Raw genomic sequence first — 24,134 nt, 5'->3', positions numbered from 1 at the left:
CAAGTTGTACCCTGGCTGTGATTATCTTTATCACTTACTTTAGAAAAACATTTTAATCTAGTTTTATACCATTTTAGTTCTAGAGGGCTGGAAAAAAATTTGTACTTGGTATCAAATGCTCTTTAGTAAAGCTTTAGACAATAATCTTTAATAATAATACTTTGCACTTGTACAGTGCTTTTCATCCTAAAGTGCTTTAGAAACTGTGGTCTATTAAGCCTCACACAATAACCCTTTGAGATAAGGAAATATAGAGTTTGGAGCTGTAAATTCCTACCCAACACTATAGGAAGGAGGAGTGTCTGATTTACAGGAACCCAGTGTTATTCAATGGAATCCCCTGCAGGGCAAATGAAAGTTTACAGCTACAGAACAGTGATGCCAGTTTCACAGTGGCAAACAAAGTCAGAGGTGATGGACTTGCCTAAGATCACACAGCAAATCCATGCTGGAATTAAGAATAGGACCTGTGCATCCTGTATCCAGTCCTTTTTGCTCTAGCTACTAAACATAGATCATCCCTGAGAGGTGTCTGTCTAACCTGTTCTTAAACCCCCCCAGTGCTGCTCCGTTCCAGCTAGCACTGACCTGGTGATTGAGAAGCATTCTGTGATACTATTTCTATGAAGAATGCCATACAGAAATAAACCTGGGAGGCAGTGGGGTATTGTGGACCTGGCAGCACACTGGAAATCAAGAGAACTGGCTCTGTTCTTAGCTGTGCCACTGACCTGCTGTGTGAGCTTGAGCCTCTGTGTGCCTCTGTTTCCCCTCCCACCATTTGCCTGTCTTGTCTGTTTAGATTGTAAGCACTTTGTGTCAGGGGTTGTCTCTCACTGTGTGTTTGCATAATGCCAGTACAATGGGGACTCCATCTCAATCCAGGCCTCTGGGGGTACATCTACACAGGAAGGAAAACCCCAGGAGCTGGAGTCCTCTGACCTGGGTCAGCTGCAGGTTTTTTCTCCCTGTGTAGAGCTTCTATAGTACAAATAAATAATAATACATGATAATTGCAGCTGCTCAGGAGAGAGAAATAACTAATGTTCAGCATTAGCAAGAACACACAGAAGGCAAAGTACTTTACCAAAAACATATTACTTAGAATTTCATTTAAAAACTAAGGGCCAGATTTTGTCTACCTTACTTTGCAGTAAGTCCCATTTGTTTTGATTGAGATCAGGACCCTATTCTGCTATTCACTGTACAGACATCTAGCGAGAGACAGTTCCTGTCTGGAAGAACTTACCATCTAAATAGACAAGACAGACAAATGATAGGAAGGGAAACAGGCCCTGCCAGGAATAAATGGTGCAAAATGGTTAAAATAAATACAACCGGAGAAGAAGAAAGAGTTAATCTGAGTGTCTGATCAGTCCTGCTTTGTCCCTGTTGACTTATTTAGGAAGAGTGGTTGTAGCTGCTTTGTACAACTCTTGTACAGCAGCTAACCTGGGGCTATACCATTTCTCAGTGTACAAGGACTTTGATAAAACTCTTTGTGGGCTAGGTTGTTTAATTCAGCCTCAATACACCTACAAATCCAGAGCAAACCTTAAATAAGAACTTTCTTCCTTTGGCTGGTGTTCCTCCCCTTAATGTCACTTACGTATAGGGTCTGATTCTGATCTTACACTGTTGTAAATCAGGAGTTACATAAGTCTAAGACCAGTGTCTGAGCAGAATCAGGTGCACTGTTTTAATAGGTTATTTTTAGTTATAATAAGAGGGCTTGATTCACTATCGCCCTGATCCTTGTACACTGATTTGCACTGGTGAAAAATGTATATACCCACTAATACAGGTTAATGGTGATCTGGGCCTTTTGATTTTTTTCCAGTACGTATCCCTCCTGCCTCCTAAATGTTCCATTATAATGTTCAGCGCCTGCAGGTGACTGACTTGTAGCACATATGGTTAGCCCAGTCACTTGGGGTAGAGCCAGGTGGTTATGCTGGCTTTTGCTGATATACAGTGTGGTTAGTTTGGGTTGAAAATGAAATGTACAACTTGCATTTTATCACATCCTAAGGCTTTGGAGATCATTGAAGGGAAATCAATTAGCAATTTGATTAGCTGCAGTGCAGTTCTCCTCTCCCCACTTCTGCTCCCATCAAAAACTAATTTGCTGAATTCCATGACCATTCCTCATAGGCATCACAGTCTGCAGCAATGTTCTATAATTTGCCCAGTGCAATACTTAGCGCATCTATTTTCTGAGACACAGCATTATATTCGCTTTCAACTCTATCTGATTATCAGCCTTGTGTATCACAGTTTTAATACATTTAACTGCTGTGGAACTTCAGAAGTGGCTTTTAGGGCACTGAGCTTCTGTTCTTTATTATTAAGAAGTTAGATTTTGATAAATTATTGTTTATAGAGCAAGGCAAATGTGCCTGGTACTTAGCAGACAAAAACCAAGGCCTTTATGGATAAGTCGAATAGAATTTAATGAGGAGGAAACCAGTGAGGCTAGGTAGAAAAGGAATAGGTTTTTAGAATACTTTTTATATAGAATGAAATGAGATCCATTCTTAAGAGTTTTCTTGATCCAACCCTTAGAATCATCTAGTAGAGGTGGTTTCTTTTAAATTCTGTAATTTAACACCAATAGAAAGTTATCATTTCCTTTTAAACTCTACCGGATTTTCCATAAACGGTAGGTCAGCATTGTCATTGATGGTGTGGACTTTGTCTTCTGTGGAGATTATCAAATATTTATGAGCATAGAAATGGCCTTATAAAGTAGTTTGTCTACATCAACAATAATCTGTATGTTGCACTTTATGGAACTGACATTTTCCTGACTGGTGTTAAATGGATGAAGAGGTTTATGATGGCAATTTGTAGCGGAAATGTGCTGGCTTCTGTAGGCAGCATTTTGCCCAAAGGGCTTTACCCTGACCCCAATTCAGCCAAGTACTTAAGCATTTGATTAACGTTAAGCACATGCTAAAGCCCATCATTGTCCAGCAAGGTGCTTTAGTTCTGTTGAAATCAACAGACTTCAGCATACGTTTACATGCTTTGCTGAATGGAGATGGATTTAATCACATGCTTAAAGTTAAGTGAATGCTTAAATGCTTTGCTTAATTGTGCCTGTTGTGGAGTATTGAGCACCCTCTGTGCTCCCTGCTGTCAGGGGGATTTGAGAGCTGTCCGCACCTCACAGGGTCAGGTCCAAAATGAGTCAGTACAAAAAGATTTACTAATGTAAATGATAAGAAATGCAGACGTTTGCTGGAATAAGGACTATTGGAAGCTACCTTGGTGGTGGTGTCTCTCTTTTCAGAGGAGTATTTTAACTGCAGATACCAGCCCCCATTAGGGTTATTGGAAAGGAACATGTAAGGGAGAGAAATAACTTTGCCAGCTCAAGTCTAAGTGCAGGTTGATGGAGCTGGCAATCTGGGCTCAGGGTTCCATTCATTGAACAAGCATGGAACCAAAATCACCTCTTCTCTCCTGGGCAGATGGAAGAATCCCTCTCTGTGTATTCTTGTGAATTGATTGCCTTTAGCGGTCCCTGTAGACCTCATCTAGCAACATGCTGAGCTCCTTCCATTCCTGTAGACATTTGTAGCAGTTGAGGGGGGTTCAGGGTCTTACAGGAGATGCTCGGCATCTTGCAGAATCAGGCCCTGTGTTTGCAATACGTGCATTCCAATCACCTCCAGATATAAATAACATAAGATGTAAAAACAAAAGATCTTAATGAAAAGAGAAGAGAACAGCATGATTCTGGGCCTAGCTGCAGGCACGAAAGGCTGTCAGCAGCTCTTATGGAACACACATTTAATGGAAGTGAGGATGGTGACAGATGGATGGGTTTGTAATGAGATACTTTAGAAATTAAAAATGGGTTTCATTTACCAAATACATATGCAGTGTAACTTTTTTTTTTTTATAGTCTTTGCTTTCCATTTTTGAAATGATACCTTAGTTAGTTCTGGGCAAAAACTGTATCTTTGTAGTCCAAGTATAACACAGGGATTATTGGTATCAGAGGGGTAGCCATGTTAGTCTGAATCTGTAAAAAGCAACAGAGGGTCCAAGTCTTGCATCTGAAGAAGTGAGGTTCTTACCCACGAAAGCTTATGCTCCCAGTACTTCTGTTAGTCTCAAAGGTGCCACAGGACCCTCTGTTGCTTTTTACAGGGATTATTGTGAGCTTAATCTACTTCATTAAAATGCAGTCTCAAATTAATTATAGATTGCGAATCAACGTTACTGGGCCAAAGACAAGTCTGGCCCAGGAAGTCAGTGAGAGTATTGCATCAGAGTCTGAGGGGACACATGACTTAGGTCACCAGGATTTGTGTGACACAGGGAGGTACTGAGGATACCTGCTGTGGCACCTGTAGGTAACTGAGTAGCTGGATCTACAAAAGTCCCCGAGAAGTGTGTGCTGAGTGCTAAAGAGTTTGAAAGCACAAGATAGAATGGAGTTTTCAGATCAGATAATCCATCAGCGTTAAATACATTCTGAACTGGATGCAAACTTTACAACTGGCCTCTCTCACCTATTAAAACAGCCAAAACCCAGACTCTCAATCAGAATATCTATGAACTTTAAGAAAGTTCAGATTTGCGTCTGTGGCTCATCTCTGTGGTACTTAGTGTTCTCCATTTAGCCACTGTTGCACCATGTCTCTGAGATGATGTAAACATGACCCTGCTAGCTCAGAAAATGAATCCTTCTCCCTTGCATGGCTTCAGAAAGTTGCAGAAAAAGCCTTTTGGGAGAAGAACTATGTGTTGAAAGGAACACAAGTCACAGAGGTGGAGGAGAGGGGAAGCAGATGCACCTGTCAATTTTATGAATGAAAAGCACATTAAATGGCACCATCAGTCCTCAGATACTGTTGCCAGAATTTTTAGTGCCAGCCTGCACAGATGGGTGGGCCACTCTGTGCATGTTTTTTGTGCCTATCATTTTACGCAGTGACGGTGCCCTTGGACTAGCTATTCAGACTCGTATAGTACAAGAATATGGGCTTCATTATGCATATGGATCACATGGTTTCATATGAGGTCCCCAAAGTTTCCAGAACCATTGACAATAAGAAACCCCACAAAGTTTGTTTGGAAATAGGAAGAGGGAAGGGGCGAGGGGGCTGGAAGCCCCCCTCCCCCCAGGTAGGAGGTGAGAAGAGATGGAACCCTCAAGGTTAGGAGGAACAGGGAGTGAAGTACTGGTGCCCCCGATCAGTCGATCCTCAAACTGCTAAATATTGCTTGCAGGTGTAAGCATGTGGGAGATGGGGAAGCAGCTAGAAGAACATTCATATTCTCCTGTTTTCCTGTTCTGCATCCTTCTACCAGCTTCAGTCACCTAAGAGCTGGTGTCTTACCATGTCATTCCATAGGCATCTGCTGTTCTTCTGATTGACACACATATCAGGAGGCACGGAAATAGTCCAGTCTATGTTTGCTGTGGCAGTGAAACTTAAATGGCTCAGACAGCTGAGAAAATGAATGAAGAATTCAAGATGATCTCCAGCCTGGTGGGTAGCAGCCTGTTGCTTAGTTAGTTTGCAGTGTAGCTAAATGTGCAGAGACAGCTTTGAGAAATAAACAGAAATAACTTTTTTGTTTTGTTTTGTGTACTAGGGGCTAAGAAAATGTGTCATGGCTGGGCTGGCCATATGCATTGTGATCAGGTAGTGAAATGAGTGCAAGGGTGCCTTACCCCCAAAGTTTGGTATTATGCTGCTTATGTAGGTATCAGCCAGACACACATGTGCTTTATATACTCAATGTGCCGCAGAATACATATGTCTCCTTGGAAAGACTGACTGAAGAGATTCTGAAAGGTACTGGGAGATAAAGTTGGCTGAAGCAGAAGTGTTGAATGTGTCTAGGGGAAGAGGAAGGCTTCATAAGGAGCTTCTGGAAAGGAGAGACTTGGAAGGGAAGTAGAAAGGACAAGCTTACACTGAAGCCTGGGCAGTTTTTAGGGAGGCTTGCAATAGGGGTAAATCCGAGATGCTTAGGACAGCAGAAATGAAAGAAGAACCTCGGAAGTGGTTGCAGAGCTGAAAAGGGGGGTCTGGCCAGCAGAGGGATCTAAACAGCTAGAACAGATTGAGTCCAAAAGGAGAGGTGATAAAAAGGCTGAGAGCTCGAAATCCTGGCCCTCCGTGGGACCCTTAGAGCTCATTAGAATGAATGGCCAGACGTCAGTTGGCTTTGAGACAGGCCCTTGGCGCACATTCATTCATTGAGGTACAATTACTTTTCCTTAAACATACATTAGCATTTTGGTTTTGCAGCTATATTTTTATTAGTGACAAGAAGCTCCAGGTTCCCCTTTGCAGGATCTTTAATATGCTCTTTGAGTGACTGGAGGTCATTGGAATCGGTCAGCCCTCAACCCTGTGCCTCAGAGCTTACCTGAGGTGTGTATACTGGCCTTATAAAACATGCCTTAGTGCTTAATTAGCCTCTTGACTCTAATGAAACTTAAATTGACGAATGGTGCAGTCACCGGCAACATGTTGCTATAATTTGTTCTATCAGCAAGGGCTTCTGTTATCAGCAGTCTCATCAGGGGACTTGGGGGAACCTAAGGACAGTGTTGTCCACAAAAGGAAACAACCCAGCACCAAAAACATGGCTTAGAGCACAGATACATCCCTGATTTGAACTGTGTTTGCAGAGTAACTCTGAGCTTGTGTATGGAAAGTAGAGGCTCTTCTATAGAGGGCCAGATTCTGCTCTCAGTTACATTGCCGCAGTCCCAAAGAGCCCAGATTATTTACCAAGTGGCAGCATCAATTGCTAAAAAACCAATGGTTCTTCTTCGAGTGATGGTCCCTATTGTATTCCACAGAGGGTTATGCACATGCTGCATGCCCCCGGAGCTTTTCAACGTAGTATTGCTCGGCAGTCCGCGCATGCGCACTCATATTACCTCGTGGTTTCGCCCGAGGCAAAAAAAGGCGGGGCAGACCATCCACAGCTCCAGTTCCTTTTCACCACCGCATGGTCCGAGTAGGAGCTTCTGCTTGACCTCTTGTTTTAGTGACACATTTTAAAAAAATTTTACACAACTGTTTTTATTTTTGCTCGTAGTTAGGATTTTGTGTTTTTTCATTGTATTTTGGTAATTTCTAGCAGTTTTTATATATAAGGACTTGGGATGCCGCTTCAACAGTTTTTCCTGCCAGTCTTTCTCCTCCCCTGCCCCCCAGGTCTGGGTACTGGATTATGCCGAAGATACTGGGATTCAAAGTCTGTGCTTCCTGCCCTCGCTTGTTTTCCATCAGTGATGAACGCTGTTTGTCCTGTTTTGGGGGAAAGTCCACATAAAGCTCCAGGTGCAGTGTCTGCCTCTCCTTCCCTGGCCAGACATGGGAAGGCAGAGCTCTCTGCCTCAAGAAGCACCTCATGAAGATAGCAATGGGCCCAAAGTTGGATCCTGGTTGGGGAACCCCCCACCCCTGTACATCAACTTGAACACTCCAAGAGCACTCCCTCTATTGCAGAGCCTCCATCAGGATCTGCTGGTACTAGTGCTATGGACTCTGCATCGGGGCCTAGCCGTGAGCCACAGAAGCATGCACATATGCATGGCAGTAAGTTTTCCTCTAAATCTAAGGAGGACGACAACAGCAGGATCAAACGAGTTGGCCATTTGGAGCTCATGGCCCCAATATTTGCCTTCAGAACAGTCTCATTTGGCTCAGGAGAACTCCTTTTTCACTGTCTCACTCTTCATCCAATAGATGTTCGGAAATGGAGTTAGATGAAGCACCAATCAGCCTGGCTCCAATGGTACTGGTGGTTTTGGAGAGATTCCCTTCATTGTCTCCAAACACAGCTGTGTCATCGACATCTTCCTCCCCAGCAAATGACCTTCAGTTTCAAGAACTCTTACGGAGAACAGCCAGTGCTCTTGAGATCCCCCTAGAAGAGATGCAAGACAGTCAGCACCAGATAGTAGACATTCTGCAGGCATCGGTACTGGCAAGTATGGCCTTACTGATCAGTGATGCCATTCTTCAACCAACATGCACTATGTTTCATACCCCGGCCACATGTGCATTGACCCCAAAGGGGACAGACAAAAGGAACTACTTCCCCCCCAGAAGGTCAGTGTTTTTATTTTCAGAACCTCCACATAACTCCTTGTTAATACAGGCTGCATCAGAGTGGATCAAACCATAACACCCATGCTCCACCTCGGCAGACAGGGAGGGTAAGAGACTGGACCTCATCTGTTGAAAGGCCTCCTGGGCTGGACTACAGTTCCAGATCTCTAATTACTTGGCACTGATGGCCAAGTATGATTTTTTAAACCATGGCTGGACGGAGGAATTTGCAGATAAACTACCTCAGCAGGATCGTACTTGATTCCAATAGATTATACAGGAAGGCAAGTTGGTCGCCAGGTCCATACTTCAGGCTGCAGTTGATTCAGCGGACATGTCCTTGCGTGGTGATTGGAATTGCCATGAGGAGGGAATCCTGGTTACACTCCTAAGGTCTCCCTGGAGAGGTGCAGAACACAATCAAGGACCTTCCCTTCCATGAATCACACCTCTTCAACCAGAAAACTCATGATTCCTTACACTCTCTAAAGGACTCTAGAGCCATCTTTTGATCCTTGAGCATATACACACTGGCACCAAAGATAAAATGTTATCATCCACCACTAGTCCAACGCTATAGAACTCCTCACTTCTACCACCATTGGGCCTATAAACCTCCTTAGAAGCGCCCTAAGATACACAGAGCTCGTCCACCTGTTCCGGCAACTCGGACCTCTCCATGACGCACTCAGTCATCGCAAAAATGGTATTTCTGAGTGCGCCTAGAATGCCGTCAACCACTCTGTACATCAGTGCTCCTACCCTCCACGCCTTTTGGGAGTTGTCTCAAACGCTTTCTACCAGCTTGGAAAGCTGCAACAACAGACAAGTGGGTCTTGGACGTCTTTGACATGGCTACACCATAGAGTTTATGACACCGCCTCTTCCACATCTCCCGTCCTAACCCCCGCATAGAGATCCCTTTCACAACAGTATTTTTACCCCAGAGGAGGACTATTCAAACTATTTCCTGGCACCCAAGAAGAAAGAGGGATGAAGGCTGAACTTGGATCTCCGTCACCTCACTTGCTCAGTTCGCAAACCGAAGTTCCGTATGGTCATGCTTGCAGCCATCATTCCCTCACTAGAAAAAGGCAGATAGTTTACAGCTCTCAACATGCAAGACACCTACTTCCATGTTGACATACATCCGACCCACAGAAGGTTCCTGAGGTGCAAAGTGGTGCATAGACCCTTTGAAAACTCATGGCGATCGGGGGAGGTCCCAGATGACTGGAAAAAGGCTAATGTAGTGCCCATCTTTAAAAAAGGGAAGAAGGAGGATCCGGGGAACTACAGGCCAGTCAGCCTCACCTCAGTCCCTGGAAAAATTATGGAGCAGGTCCTCAAGGAATCAATTATGAAACATTTAGAGGAGAGGAAAGTGATCAGGAACAGTCAGCATGGATTCACGAAGGGGAAGTCGTGCCTGACTAACCTAATTGCCTTCTATGATGAGATAACTGGCTCTGTGGATGAGGGGAAAGCAGTGGATGTGTTATTTCTTGACTTTAGCAAAGCTTTTGATACGGTCTCCCACAGTATTCTTGCCACCAAGTTAAAGAAGTATGGGCTGGATGAATGGACTGTAAGGTGGATAGAAAGCTGGCTAGATCGTCGGGCTCAACGGGTAGTGATCAATGGCTCCATGTCTAGTTGGCAGCCGGTTTCAAGTGGAGTGCCCCAAGGGTCGGTCCTGGGGCCGGTTTTGTTTAATATCTTTATTAATGATCTGGAGGATGGTGTGGACTGCACTCTCAGCAAGTTTGCAGATGACACTAAACTAGGAGGCGTGGTAGATACACTAGAGGGTAGGGATCGGATACAGAGGGACCTAGACAAATTAGAGGATTGGGCAGAAAAAAACCTGATGAGGTTCAACAAGGACAAGTGCAGAGTCCTGCACTTAGGACGGAAGAATCCCATGCACTGCTACAGACTAGGGACCGAATGGCTAGGTAGCAGTTCTGCTGAAAAGGACCTAGGGGTCACAGTGGACGAGAAGCTGGATATGAGTCAACAGTGTGCTCTTGTTGCCAAGAAGGCTAACGGCATTTTAGGCTGTATAAGTAGGGGCATTGCCAGCAGATCGAGGAACGTGATCGTTCCCCTTTATTCGACATTGGTGAGGCCTCATCTGGAATACTGTGTCCAGTTTTGGGCCCCACACTACAAGAAGGATGTGGAAAAATTGGAAAGAGTCCAGCGGAGGGCAACAAAAATGATTAAGGGTCTGGAGCACATGACTTATGAGGAGAGGCTGAGAGAACTGGGATTGTTTAGTCTCCAGAAGAGAAGAATGAGGGGGGATTTGATAGCAGCCTTCAACTACCTGAAGGGGGGTTCCAAAGAGGATGGAGCTCGGCTGTTCTCAGTGGTGGCAGATGACAGAACAAGGAGCAATGGTCTCAAGTTGCAGTGGGGGAGGTCCAGGTTGGATATCAGGAAAAACTATTTCACTAGGAGGGTGGTGAAACACTGGAATGCGTTACCTAGGGAGGTGGTGGAGTCTCCTTCCTTGGAGGTTTTTAAGGCCCGGCTTGACAAAGCCCTGGCTGGGATGATTTAGCTGGGAATTGGTCCTGCTTTGAGCAGGGGGTTGGACTAGATGACCTCTTGAGGTCCCTTCCAACTCTGATATTCTATGATTCTATGATTCTATGATTCCAATTCAGGGTTCTCCTGTTTGGACTTACCACTGCCCCATGAATTTTTACAAAAGTTTTTTCTTGGTAGTGACTCACCTACAATGTCAGGGAATTCTTGTCTTCCCATGCCTGGACAACTGGCTGTTGGCAGCATGGTCCAAAGAGGAAGCTCGTGCATTGACGTCCTAGCTGCTTCTACTCATCTCCTCCCTAGGCGTGAGCATCAGCGTTGAAAAATCAACTTTTTACCCTATTCAGTCCCTGATAAACCTCCAACCCTTCAATCTTGGTCAGGACCTGCCTTTCCATCTTAGGGCACATGGCAGCATGCTCATACATCATGCCCTTTGCCCACCTGCACCTTTGTTGTCTACAGCTATGGCTGCAAAGAATCTATTCCCCTGTGCATCAGTCAATGGACATCAGACTCAGCATTCCACCCGAGGTCATCTGTCGTCTTCGGTGGTGGACAGACCATATACAAGTCTGCTCTCCCTTCGAACTGCTGGACTCCTGCACTCTCCCTGTCCTCTCCGGGAAGGTCGCTTTCCTTGTTGCCATTACCTCCGCGAGGATGGTTGGTGAGCTGGAAGCCAGCATGATGGCAAAAAACCCCTTTCACCACGTTCCATCAGGACAAGTCCTCGCTCCAGCTGCATCCCAAGTTTCTGCCAAAGGTGGTTTCCCAATTCCACTTCAACCAACCCATACATCTGCCTACGTTCTTTCCAAAACCACATACCTCAAACGAGGAACGGCGGCTTCACCTTGAGGTGTGTAGGGCCCTGGTCTTTTACTTGCAAAGGACAAAGCCGATCCGGAAGTCTCCCAAGCTATTTGTCGCCATAGCGGAGAGAATTAAAGGACAGGCCACTTCCACCCAGAGAATCTGTAAATGGGTCTCAGGGTGCATTCTGCGACGGATTCCTCATTCGGTGCAGCGGTCCTCCATTCTATAGTTCTGCCATCTTCCTCGCACCCTCTGCCTCTCAAGGTACTGCTTGTCAATCAACTTCTGTGGAATACAATCGGGACCATCACTTGAAGAAGAAGAGGAGGTTACTTACCTGTAACTGGAGGTTCTTCAAACGTGTGGTCTTGATCTGTATTTCAGTCCCACCCCTCTGCTATGGTTCTGTAGGTCTGTAGTTCTGCAATGGAGAAGGTGTGGCCAGTCCTCCTCACCCTTTATCACCTAGAATGAAATCCCAAGGCAATACAAGGTTGAATGCGCCAATCGCCAAGCAATACTACTTTGAAAAGCTCTGGCTCCGGGTGCATGCACATAACCTCAATGGAATACAGATTGGGACCACCCATCTCAAAGAACCTCCAGTTACAGGTAAGTCACCTTCTCTTTTTGTTTTCATTTTGTCCTGCCAAGGGCTGTCATGCTAAACGGATGCTGTAAAGGAGAGTGCTGCTTCTCAGTGTTTCTGAAATGGGAAGAACACTATCAAATAAGCTATTTGCTCTGGAGTTTGTGTCGTGGGGGTGATCTTTTGTTGTTGTTGGGTTGGTTTTTGTTTAGCTTGTCAAAAATTAATCTTAGGGTAGAGAATATTGCAGCTAGCTGGCTGTGATGATGAGACTGAACCAGGACCTAGAATCCAAACCCCCTAACTGTAGTGTTACATCTCTCTGATGGGAGCTGCAAGTTAAAATTCCACATCTGGACTGAAGGGACTGTTGGAGTCATCTCCCTACCCCTGATAGGGTCTTTCCCCTATCTGGATACTGCTTACTGGGTGGTGCTACCTCCGTCCTTGGTTGTGATTATGAGAGAGTGTATTTTGTTGAATTGGAAAAACTAATAGCTCCCCTCTGTTCTGCAGGCACTCCTCTGCGTCCTATGGCAACCTGGGTTCATCTTGTGTCAAGGGGACAATTTCTGGAAACACCCATTATTAAAATATTGGCAGCAGTAGTTGGGAGAAAGTTCAGTTCTAGACCAAACTTTGCTGCTATTACCAATCTTTGTTATGAGCTGGAAAAAAACCCACCAAACCCCTGTCTCCTTTAGCGGAGTTTGGATCCATATCTGAACCTTACAATCCAATCTTGTTAGAAGGGCTATTTTGCTAGCACTCAGAGCAATGTACAGTCTGCATGTCTGTGTGTATTTTCACTGCCAGTTATTAAAGCTAAGAATATTTGTTCGAATTTATTTATTTTTTTAAAAATGCTTAAAGGGGGAAAAATTGAGACAGTGATAAACAGCTGGCTCTGATGCTGGTATATTTTAAAGCTGGAAGTCGCTCTGTTTGATACAGTCTTGCTGGGGGTCTGACTCCTCTTTCTAAGCAGTCCCTATGGGTCAGCTCCTCAGCTGGTATAGACGGGCATAACTCCACTGTTGGCAATGCAATATAGCCAGGGTTTAAATTCCCATATAGCATTTCCTGGAGCCTCCCCCCCCCCCCCATTCAAGGTGCTGAGCTCCCTGGTGCTCAGGGCTTCAGCCCAAGGTTTAAAAATGTTTACCGGAGCCAGGGGCAGCTCCAGGCACCAGCGCAGCAAGCACGTGCCTGGGGCAGCAAGCCGCGGGGGGTGGCCTGCCGGTCGCCGTGAGGGCGGCAGTCAGGCTGTCTTTGGCGGCATGCCTGTGGGAGGTCTGCCAGTCCCACGGTTTTGGCGGCAATTCGGCGGCGGGTACGCCGATGGCGCAGGACCAGCGGACCTCCCGCAGGCATGCCGCTAAATCTGCGTTACTAGCGGACCTCCCGCAGGTGCGCTGCCGAAAGCCGCCTGACTGCCGTGCTTGGGGCGGCAAAATACATAGAACCGCCCCTGACCGGAGCTCCACTCTGGACAGCTCCAGCTGAATTTAAGCACTGAGCATAGCCATTTTACACTAAGGATAAGCTAAGCATCTGGCCCAAGCACTCCACATTTCTTTAGCTGTAGAATCACCTTGAGATCTCTTTCCCCCATGTTCCTTTGCCAAGATATCCCTCCATTTCTCATCTTATCCAACTGATTTTGCAGTGTGACTAACACTAGGTTTCAGTAATAGGGTGATTATCTCAGGGGAGCTTTTAAGAAAACTTAAATTATTGTTGAATACCTACGACTTCGCTGTAAGGATTTTTGTTGTTGTTGTTCCATTTAGTGCTTAAAGCTGGTACTTTTACACTGCACTGTACCTTTAAAAAAGGCAAAGTCCTGGTGTATGGGGCTTGTGTATTGGACCCTTCCACTTGAATTATAATCAGATGTTGTATTTACATGCAAATTAAAATCTGTTCTCTGTTAACGGGTTAGTTGCCTCAACCCCTGGATGGTTCATCTATTTATCATTTGTTTGCACTGTGAGCACAAGAAGAATGATATATATGACATTATGTTTACTGTCCCAGTGCCTGCTGCAAATTGCACTGCATAAATTGACTTGAGATGCTTGCTCTTGTTTCTTTGAGTCTCCAGATGTGGGTTAGCCAAGAAGCAATAGTTCACACTATTATCATGTGACTTGTACATTTTGGTTTCCCAGGCAACAGAATGGGGCTCAGATGAAGACACTAGGAGGTCCTGTCAGAGTAAAGGAAAAACTGAGGTAAGTTTTGCTTTGGCACAAAGAGGCTGCAGTTAAATTATTTGCTTCACACCCTTGGAAATACATGCAGGGAACATCTGACACCCGCTCTAGTTTGTAAATCTGTAGGGTTTTAGAGCCTCCACAACAAATGCATAAGCTACATAGAACCAGCCATTTGAAAGGCCCTCTGTTCTAGTTATTAGACCTGCTCTGCATGAAATTTGAAGGTAATTCACTGCTGGAAGGGGAGTAATTTGTGACAAATCAGAGAGCAGAATGGTGGCAGACCAGGAGTAACATTTATTGTATAGCTGAGACTGATCAGGTCAGCTTACGCTTGGTGTGAGACAGTCAGCCAGTTTCTGGATCTCAGCCATGTCGGTTTGCATTCGGCTTTAATTGCAGACAAGCACATGTCCTGGTATAATTCACTCAAACAGCATTGTTTAATCTGATGACACAAAACAATTCTCTACATCAGGGACATGGCAGCATTCTTTATAAGATAGGTCCACCTTCCTAGAATGCAATTCAAACCAAAAACAGTCAATGTAAAGAGCTTGCATTCCAACACACCTGAATTTGTGGGTGTTTTTGATTCAAGCTCAGATCCGCACCCACAATTTGTAAATGGCCATTGTCGTCTTATGAAGCCCAAACAAACCCCCGGTTCTGAAAGCTGGGAACTTCAGGGTGTTTGAAATTGTTATTACTGTATTACAATAGCACCTATAGGCCCCAACTGAGACTGGGGCCCCATTGTGCTAGGTGCTGTACATACCTATACCAAAAAAACCCAAGATGGGAGAGAATTTAAAAAATCAAGACACTGGGAACTTTTGTAAGTTGAATCTGAAATCTTTTGTACTTACGTTTTAGAATATATACGCTTACATGAGCATTTCACTATCACCACCCACTGTGGAATGCGCAAGAGTAAAGTGACATTCCATTGTTCATGAAGTACTTGAATTTATAACCAAGCATTATTTTGTCAAGCCACAGAGCAACCCGGTATGAGATTCCCATGCACTCAACTGAGCACATCGCATGATAATTTCACTTTTATCTTTTTAACGTCATGTCAGTGGAAAGCAATGGTTTGTGTGTCTGGTTTTTTGCTGCCTGCTCTGTCCCTGCCGATCACATGGCAAAGAGTTTGACAAACATTTCACTAGAGGATAATGTTCTGAACAGTTGAGTTCAAACTCACTTTGAGCCATAGCTTAGCGGATCGTAGTGCATGCAGTTGGCCTTTGCTTGCAGATATGTCTTGAATCCATCTTACAGTTCTCAGGGACAATAGTTAGAGTGGCACTGAACTATTAGAAGCACTGAAAGCAGACAGGTGTTGCCTACTGGTCTCACAACAAGACCTGTAGCTAGGCAGGAGGGAGGAAAGATGGTCCAGTGGTTTATGGTACTAATTTGGGACTCAGGAGAGCTGGGTTCAATTCCTTGCTCTATCAGTCATTTTATGTGACAAATGACTTAGTGTCTCTGTCCCTCATCTGTATGATGGGGATAATAGACCTGCCCTACCTCACAGGGGTGTTGTGAAGATAAATACACAGAAGATTGTGAAATGCTCAGATACTGCAATAATGGGCACCAAAGAGAGAGAGCCAAGAGTTCTGGACATCAATTACCCCATAGCCAGGGCTAAGTTACTTGACCTGTCTGCTTTAGTTCCCCCATCCAAACATATATTTATTTGTACTTTTCAGGGAGGGGTTTTCAAAGCCGCCTAGAGTATTATAGTGCCCAAATCCCATTCATTTTCATGGCAATTGAGTGTCTAAATCAGATCCCTCGGGTAGCTTAGAAAATCTTGCCATAGAGTGCCTGGAGCTTCAGCCTAAGAATACAAGTCACAGATTAAATATTAACAAAATACATGGTGAGCTGCTCGTATATTGCCGTAATAACATTAACTGTAGTAGTAACCCTACACCTGACCACCTATTGCATGAGGCTGGGTGCTTGCTCAGGTCCAAGTCCCTTCGGGATTGCAAGTTAAAACCAACATCTTAAAGTGTGACCTTATTGGCTGGCAGTGCATTGTGTAACACTTTGCTGCCTCTTTCCCTGTCTTTCAAGTGATGTCACATTGAGGGTGTGGCTAGCATGAGTAACAGGGTGGGGCATGGGGAGAAGCGACCCCATTGGGTCAAAGATGCATTCATTGTCGCTAGTGAGGAGCTCAGCATTCGGTGTTTTTACGTCTGTCATTAGCTGATGTTCCTCTCTGGTTGCATAACAATCAGACCCCACCACTGGTCATTTTGCATAGTACACGGAGACTGGCAGCGCTCCGAACACGTTGCTCTGGGGTGAGTGCTGAATTATTTTTAGCTCTCCAAATTGGCATGCCTTCCCGCTGTGGACTGTGTGGGAAAACTTTAGTGGAGCTGCCTGTAGTGTACAGTTGTGAGAGTCCCAGGCTGTATGGCTGTCAGTAATACAGGGGTCAGAAAGAAAAAGAGAGACAAGGAGCTAATAGTGATTGGGGAGCAATAAATCTTACTCAGGGAAACACCTGATTAAAAGTCGAACTAGAAGAAATCCTATCGTGGCATTGTTTGTATGCTTGATCAGCAATATGCTCTTATTCCTCTCGTGCATTTAGGGGCCAGTCTTTCCCATGTGCTGAGCCCAGATACAAAGGCTTGGCGCAGGTAGTCCTGTATGCCAGAGGTTGGAATCTGCTATCCCCAGCTGTGGAGTGGCTCTACTGCTACAAGAGAATGTGCTTTGTGGGCTGATCCCATGCTGTGCAGAGGGTGTGTCCTCTTAGTTCCATTTCACCCTGGGTCCTCTCCACCCATTGGGAAGGACACAAACCAGATATGATAGGGGCCATATAACTACCTAGATAGATGGATATAGATAAATGGAGATGAGTCCGGATTTGCCCCTTATTATAATTTTTCCAATGACCTGATCCTGTGTTCCTTCTACTCCTGTTAAGTTGGCAGTGCAGGATTGATCCCCAAGTTTGATATGAGGTCCATTGAAATAAAACTGGCTGGAAAATCATTAGGAAATCCTGCTTGGTATCTGCTGCATATTGAGGAAAGATAGCTTGGCTGGGATGCAGGCTAAGCTGATTAATGGAATTGGTTGTCTAAGGAAATAAATATAAATATCTGAAAGCGTATTAATAACAGTGCTCGGAAGCCTGCAAGGGGGTGATTTTTTTGAAAAAAGGAGTGGACTGCAGCAAATAAATTAAATCTGTTTGCTGCAGCCTTAAATGAAATGGCTTTGGAAAGAGCAGTGTGTAGTTCTGCTGGTTAATGCTCTGTACCTCAGTGCCATGCGGGAGAGACGGGCTCAATTCATTGCTATTGGTGCTCCTTTAGGCTGGGAGTACTATAGAACTGAAGAAGCATGTGTAGAAGAGGAGAGTCTTGGGTCACTCAACTGGGATCTCCTCTGGCTAGTGAAGGTGACCCAGTCAATCCAGCTCGGCCAATAGGTCTGGGATTGTGCTAAGGTTCTTCTTGGGGAGATGATGTAAATGGAAGGGGGAGAGATTGTGAACTTCAGTGCTGATTCCCCAGAAGGAGAAGAGGCCAGAAGAAGCTGTGACACTTTCTCAGCGCACTCAGGATTACAAATCACCTTGTTATCCCCCCTGCCTCAGTTAGAGAGAGACAGCTCCCTGTCACTCCAGTCTGTTCCCACCCAATCTCCTCAGAAGCTCTTCCAGCCTTTTTTTCGCCTTTCAGTTCATCTTTAGGTGCACTCTGAGCCCTCTTGAAGAGCGTTCTCCTGTAGCATCCAGCCCCTGTCACTGGACACTCACAGAAATAACCAAGTTTGCTGTCTCCAAAGAGAAAGTGTGCGCACCAGCCTGTTTGGTTTAGCGGAGCATTTACACTTCACTTAATATACAGCACTGAGATGAATTTATAATAAAACCAAGAATAAGTTTATTATGAAACAGAGATTTAATTGATACTGAATAGGGATAGTGGAAACAGAATAGGGAACAATTAAAACGGAAGTATAGCAGCCTTTTAAGAGATTAAACACAATTTTAGCAGACTACAATCCTTGTCTAACAAAAGTTGCTCACCGAAAGCAACTTCAGTGTCACTAGCCCCGTCCCTGGGCCAGGATCCAACTTTCATTAATGCAAAAATCGCTGTTCTTTTTGCTCCCTCAGTGATGGATAGCAAAATGGCTCTTTTTCCTTTTTATAGTCTGGTAATCCTTTGAAATGGGTCCTTTTGAAGTGTACCTCCAGCTAAGATCCTTCTCCCCTGCTGCTTGTGCTGTGGTATGCTGACACCATGCTTCTTTCCCATCCTCTGGTTAACTTGATCTTCTTGTATACCTCAGATGCAAAAATATTCCATTGGGTTTGGTTTACCGTGCTTAATTTGCATCTGAGACCTAGTCAGACAGGTAAACCAACATTCCTTTGTTTGGGAAAAACTTGTTTATCAATCCCTGCCTGCTTACGTAGTTTAAACATACTTTTAGAACGTTCATTACTCCTGGGGAAATTCTTCACCACTGCGCATGTGCAGAATTTATGTCCCCCGCAGATTTTTTTGCATCCCCGCAGAAAAAATGACTTTCTGATGAGGAAGCAAAGGGAAGCCACAAGAGCGGTCATGCGACCCTCCCCAAGCAGTATGTTTCAGGTGCCCAGGGCAGCTGGCAGAGTTGTAAATCACTGTGGGATTGGGGGCAGGATTGGGGAAGACCCGGCTGGTGGCTCCTACCCTGGGCCGGGCTCAGCTGCTAGTCCCGGCTGAGCTGGGGAGGATTGGACTTCCTCTTCCTCTGGACAGCATCCAGGACCATGTCAAACCCACACCCAGATTTCTCCCCTGGCTATAGGAAGCTCTGCACACTCCCCCCCACCCTCCTGTGCTTCCTATACCCATCGCTCCTCAGCTGCAAGGGGAGGGATCACTGTACAAGGAGCTGCTTCCCCATCTGCCTAACTCCTATGCATCCAGATCCCCCTCATACGCAAACCCTCCCGCTGAGCCTCACCCGCCCCCCCCCCACACACACACCCAGAACCGCCCTTGATAAGCCCCACTCCCCCTGCACCTGGACCACCCAACGAGCCACCCGCACTTGGATCCCCATCCACTGAGCCCCAATCAGCTGCACCTGGATCCCCACCCAACTGAGCACCACTCCCCCAGCATCTGAATGCCCTCATTAAGCTCCCAACACCCAGACCACCCAGCTGAGCTCTATCCCCCACACACCCAGACCCCCCCCGCTGAGCTCCAACCATCTTCACCTGGACCCCCCTGCAGAGTTCCATTACCGTTGCACCCAGAACCCCCCAACAAGCCTCCCTGCATCCAGATCCCCCCTCACACACCCAGATCCCCCACTGAGCCGCCCATACACAGATTGCCCCACACAGAACCCTCTCAACCCACACCTGGTTCCCTCCACACTTGGATCCTGCCTTGCTGAGCCTGCCTGCCCACACCTGGTGCACCTGGCACGGAGGGGCAGGACCCTGGGGTGTTTCTGGGGCAGGCCCGGTCCTTGTGCTGTATCAGGGTTGGGTGCAGCCTCACTGCTGAGTCCATATCCCGGAGGGGGGACCTGCACAGTGATCTTCCACCTCTGTGTAGCCAGTGGCCTGTGCTCCCCAATGCCTTACTGGAGCCTCCACATTTATTTGACAAATAAAATTGGCAGAATTTTAAAATATTGTGCACAGAATTTTTAATTTCTTGGTGCAGAATTTTTAATTTTTCAGCACAGGATACCCTCAGGAGTAGTACATGCAACTACTAACATATTACTCGTACATCTGTCATGCGGTGCTTATGAGGACCAGTAGGATATAAGCTTTCATTTGATGTCATCTTGATCGATAAATGCTATGACAGCAATGTGTTAGGTGTAGTGAATTTGTCAGGGCTGATCGTAGTTGCTGACACAGGGTGGAAAATCACCAAGGTGTCACAGAAGCCCTTTCCCTTCCCACTTCACCACTCACACACAGCGAGCAGGGATGATCTGCTTGGGTCTTGCTGGCAGTGCCATAGAACTTTTAAGGGGCATGCCTGGGGAGGGCTGCCCGTGCGCACTGGGATGGCTGCACTCTGCTGTCTATACCTGTTACACGTGAGTAGAAATGGGAGCGCCTCCGAGGCTTCTCCCACACCATTACCAGCCAGAATTTCGTCCCATCAGGGCTTCTCCACTGGAGCGCAGTGTGTTTTCTGCTCCAGGCAAACCCAGACCCACGGGAGTCACAGTCGAGCCCGCTGCAGCTGAATGCACTCGTATTCACTGTCCCTGCAGCCAAGAGGGCCGCGAACAATGTCTTTAAATGTATAGAGCTGTAAGTGGGAACTGAAGCAAACCCTGGTGCAGTGGAAATTCCCAAATTCCCATCCCTGTCAAGAAATGTTTCCCCTGCATTGAATCAATGCCATAGATAGAGCCATGAGTCTTTGACAGTAATGTGTAAGTTACAGTGGAAAATATTGAATCATAGAATTAGAGAAGAAATACCAGCCAGGGCCAGTCTAGAGTCCATCCCCTGATACCAGCCATGCAGGGTCTCTCCCCACTGTGTATTCTTCAGTATTTGGTCTGATCCGCTTTTAAATGACTCAGGCAATGTGGCTTCCATTGCCTCACTTGGGAGGGTAGGAATGTAGGAATTACCATATTAACTGAGGGCTTGTCTTCACTTAAAACACTACAGCAGCACAGCTGCGGTGCTTCAATGTGAACACTACTTACGCTGACGGGATGGAGTCTCCCGTTGGTGTAGATAACCCACCTCCCAGAGAGGCAGTCACTAGTTCAATGGAAGAATTCTTCCATTGACTTAGCGCTGTCTACACGGAGACTTGGGGCAAGTCTACACTACTGCGCTGCACTGCTGTTGCGCGTCTGGTGAAGACACGCTATGCCAGCAGGACAGCGCTCTCCCGTCAGCATCGTTACTCCACCTCAATGAGAGGTGGGAGCTATGTCGGTGGGAGTGAGAGTGTCTCCTGCCGACTTAGCGCTGGTGTGGACAGCTCTTAGGTTGATGTAATTTGGGTGGCTCGGGGGTGGCTTTTTCACACCCCTGAGCGACATAAGTTACATCAACTTAAGTGGTAGTGGAGACAAGCACTTAGGTCGGCTTATCAATGCCACTCAAGGATATGGATTTTTTGCACCCTTGACCAATGTAGTTAAACGGCCCTAATTTTCTAGTGTAGACCAAGCCTCAGACCAATGGTCCATCCAGTCCAGTATCTTGGCTGTTACAGCACCGGTAACAGCTGCTTCAAAGGAAAGATCCAAGAAACCTTTCAGTAGTAGCTGTGGAATAACCTGGCCACAGGGAAGGTTTTTTCCTAGCTCCTTCAGCCCCTTTGACTTAGAGGCTGGTTGAAACCCTGAAGCATGAGAGTTTTTATCCCTTCCAAAACACGTGGAATTAAACCCTTGCTGTTGAAACTCTAGATGTTCTTTTTCTCCCTATAAACTCCTATTCCTTTTTTAAAAATACTTCTAAGTTCTTTGCCTAGATGATATCTTGAGGCAATGAGTTCCACATGTTAATTGTGCATAGTGTGAAAATATACTTCCATTTATCCACAACCAAGATCTTACCACTTGGGGTCTGATTGTAGTCCTCCTCTTACCTATGCCTTTGTTCAACGTTACTCCATTTCTCCTAGTAAAACCACTGTGGACCCCACACCAAGTGGCTCTTCTCCTTCCTTGCTGTCTGAATGGCTTATGTGTTTCTTTGCCAAGGGCAACAGATCATCCAGAATCAATCCTTCCCCATTATATCATGTGTTTGTATTTTTACATGCTAGTTTCATGATCCACCAAGATGTTCAGCTCACCTGTTGTGTACTATTTTGAGCCAAATGACTAAAAACAAAATAAAAAGCACACAGAAAACCCATCCCCATTGATGTATTCAAAGTGAGGTCCCAATTAAAGGGAGGCCCACCATATAGTTAGTCAGAAGGAAAAATACATCTGTGCAATGAGATTAAGGGTTGGCATGTTTCAAACCCCCAGTATTCAAAGATGACAGATTACATGCCTTGGGAAGCATCTACAGCAGGTTTGTTCTTAATATGCTGAAAACTGCCTTTTGATTTTTATCTGAACCTCAGGTCAGCAGGGACTTCATCCCCCTTTATTTGCCTTGCTGGTCTCCCCAGATGAAGAAGGACAGTAATGGGGAGAAGGCGAGAAAGGCGCCATTTTCTGTGATTGGGTTTGAAATGCTCTTGGTGACAATTCAGAGCAACCTGCAAGTGTGTAAATGCCAGAATGAGGCCTGCTCTTAATACCTTGCTAGTCTATATTACGTCGTTCTTGGAGCTTTTAAAGCCAAATGTTGGAATGAATGAAACCAAGTAGCAAAGACTTAAATTAGGTGGCAACAATCCAAGTCATGGAAACAAAACTAACCATTAATTAGCCATTGGAACAATTTACCAAGGGTCGTGATGGGTTCTCTATCACTGACCATTTTAAAATCAAGATTGGATGTTTTTCTGAAAGATCTGCTCGAGGAATTATTCTGGGGAAGTCCTATGGCCTGTGTTCTACAGGCAGTCAGATTTGGTGGTTACAATGGTCCTTTCTGGTCATGAAATCTATGGAACTGCAAGTGAGGGCTTTAGGGAAGTTCTCTCCCTGATATTGAAGCGGGGTGACCTAGTGGATTGAGTACTAGGCCAGCAGTTAGATGCTCATGCTTTCTAGGAAAACAGGAATAGCTCAGCTGGATCAGACCAATGGTCCATTTTGTTTAGTATCTTGTCTCTGAGAGTGGCCAGTGCTAGATGCTTCAGAGGACAGAGCAAGAACTCAGAAGTGGATAATTATGGAATAGCCTGTCCTTAGTGGAAGTTCTTTCTGACCCCATTATTTAGAGGTTGGCATATTTTTTGAGCAGTAAACATAAGGGTTTATATCAGTTCCATCCTCTTTTTTTTTTTAAATAATCCTATCTATTGTAATGGGGGCTGTTTTTGTTAGCCATGTAAATTCCAGTCTTTTTTTTGGAATCTGATTAAACTCTTGGGCTCAGTAATATTTTGTGGTGATGAATTCCACAGGTTGATTGATCACAGGTTCATTTGGGCTGGTGTCATGACATCAGATTGTGATGTAAATATTGTCGTATCATGGAGTCTGGCTTGCCAAACTTTGTGACCAGGAGGAAAACCTCTTTGGATTCAGCCACACCTATTTAGAACAGTAATTGCTCCACATCTAGCTAGTAAAATCTAGCACTGAATAGCTTCTATTTGTTTAAAACGTTTATGTCTAAGAAGCTGGCAAGTCAGAGGCTGTGAGTTGAAGTTGGTTATTTTGCAGCATTTGATTTAATTTCACTAACAAGTTACACTTCTCTCTATAACTTAAATTTGTATCAAATACAGCCACAGATAAATTTTCAGAGAGACCCCAGGTCTTGTGGGACAAGGTGGTAAATTTAAAGAATGTGTATAGAAAGCTGGCCTTTTACAAAGCTATTTTGAGGGGGGGAAATAAGAGGGTATTTCATGTTAAGCACATGGGGAAGTTTTGAGAGTCAGTGAATCTAAACATTTCTGCATCATTCTTGCTTTTGCTTGAGGCTTTCACATAGCACAGACAGGCAACTGAGAGTGTGGAGGCAGCAGTGAAAAATGTAAGGTTAATACAGAACTATTTTTAGGGATGTGTAGGAGGTTGTGCTATTTGGTGGCTAGAGGAGGGAACTGGAAGTCAAGACTCCTGGGTCCTGTTCTCAGAGCTGCCACTGACTCTAAGTGCATGACCTTGGGCAAGTCCCTTAACACCTCTTTGCCACAGTTCACCTTTCTGTAAACA

General features: G+C 45.3%; 1 protein-coding gene across 2 annotated transcripts in view; it reads left to right on the top strand.

The window, feature by feature from the left end:
* Positions 1–24,134, top strand: part of SEMA5B (semaphorin 5B) — a 349,785-nt gene that overhangs the window by 236,392 nt on the left and 89,259 nt on the right. For both annotated transcript variants that reach the window (XM_034785184.1, XM_034785185.1), the window contains exon 6: positions 14,241–14,303. In XM_034785184.1, the coding sequence (XP_034641075.1) occupies positions 14,241–14,303 (63 nt within the window). The remainder of the gene's footprint in view (positions 1–14,240; positions 14,304–24,134) is intronic.

Source organism: Trachemys scripta, chromosome 11, assembly GCF_013100865.1.
Source record: "Trachemys scripta elegans isolate TJP31775 chromosome 11, CAS_Tse_1.0, whole genome shotgun sequence".
NCBI lineage: Eukaryota > Metazoa > Chordata > Testudines > Emydidae > Trachemys > Trachemys scripta.
The sequence above is the reverse complement of the archived record's forward strand: the minus strand, read 5'-3'. Positions and strand labels throughout refer to the sequence as shown.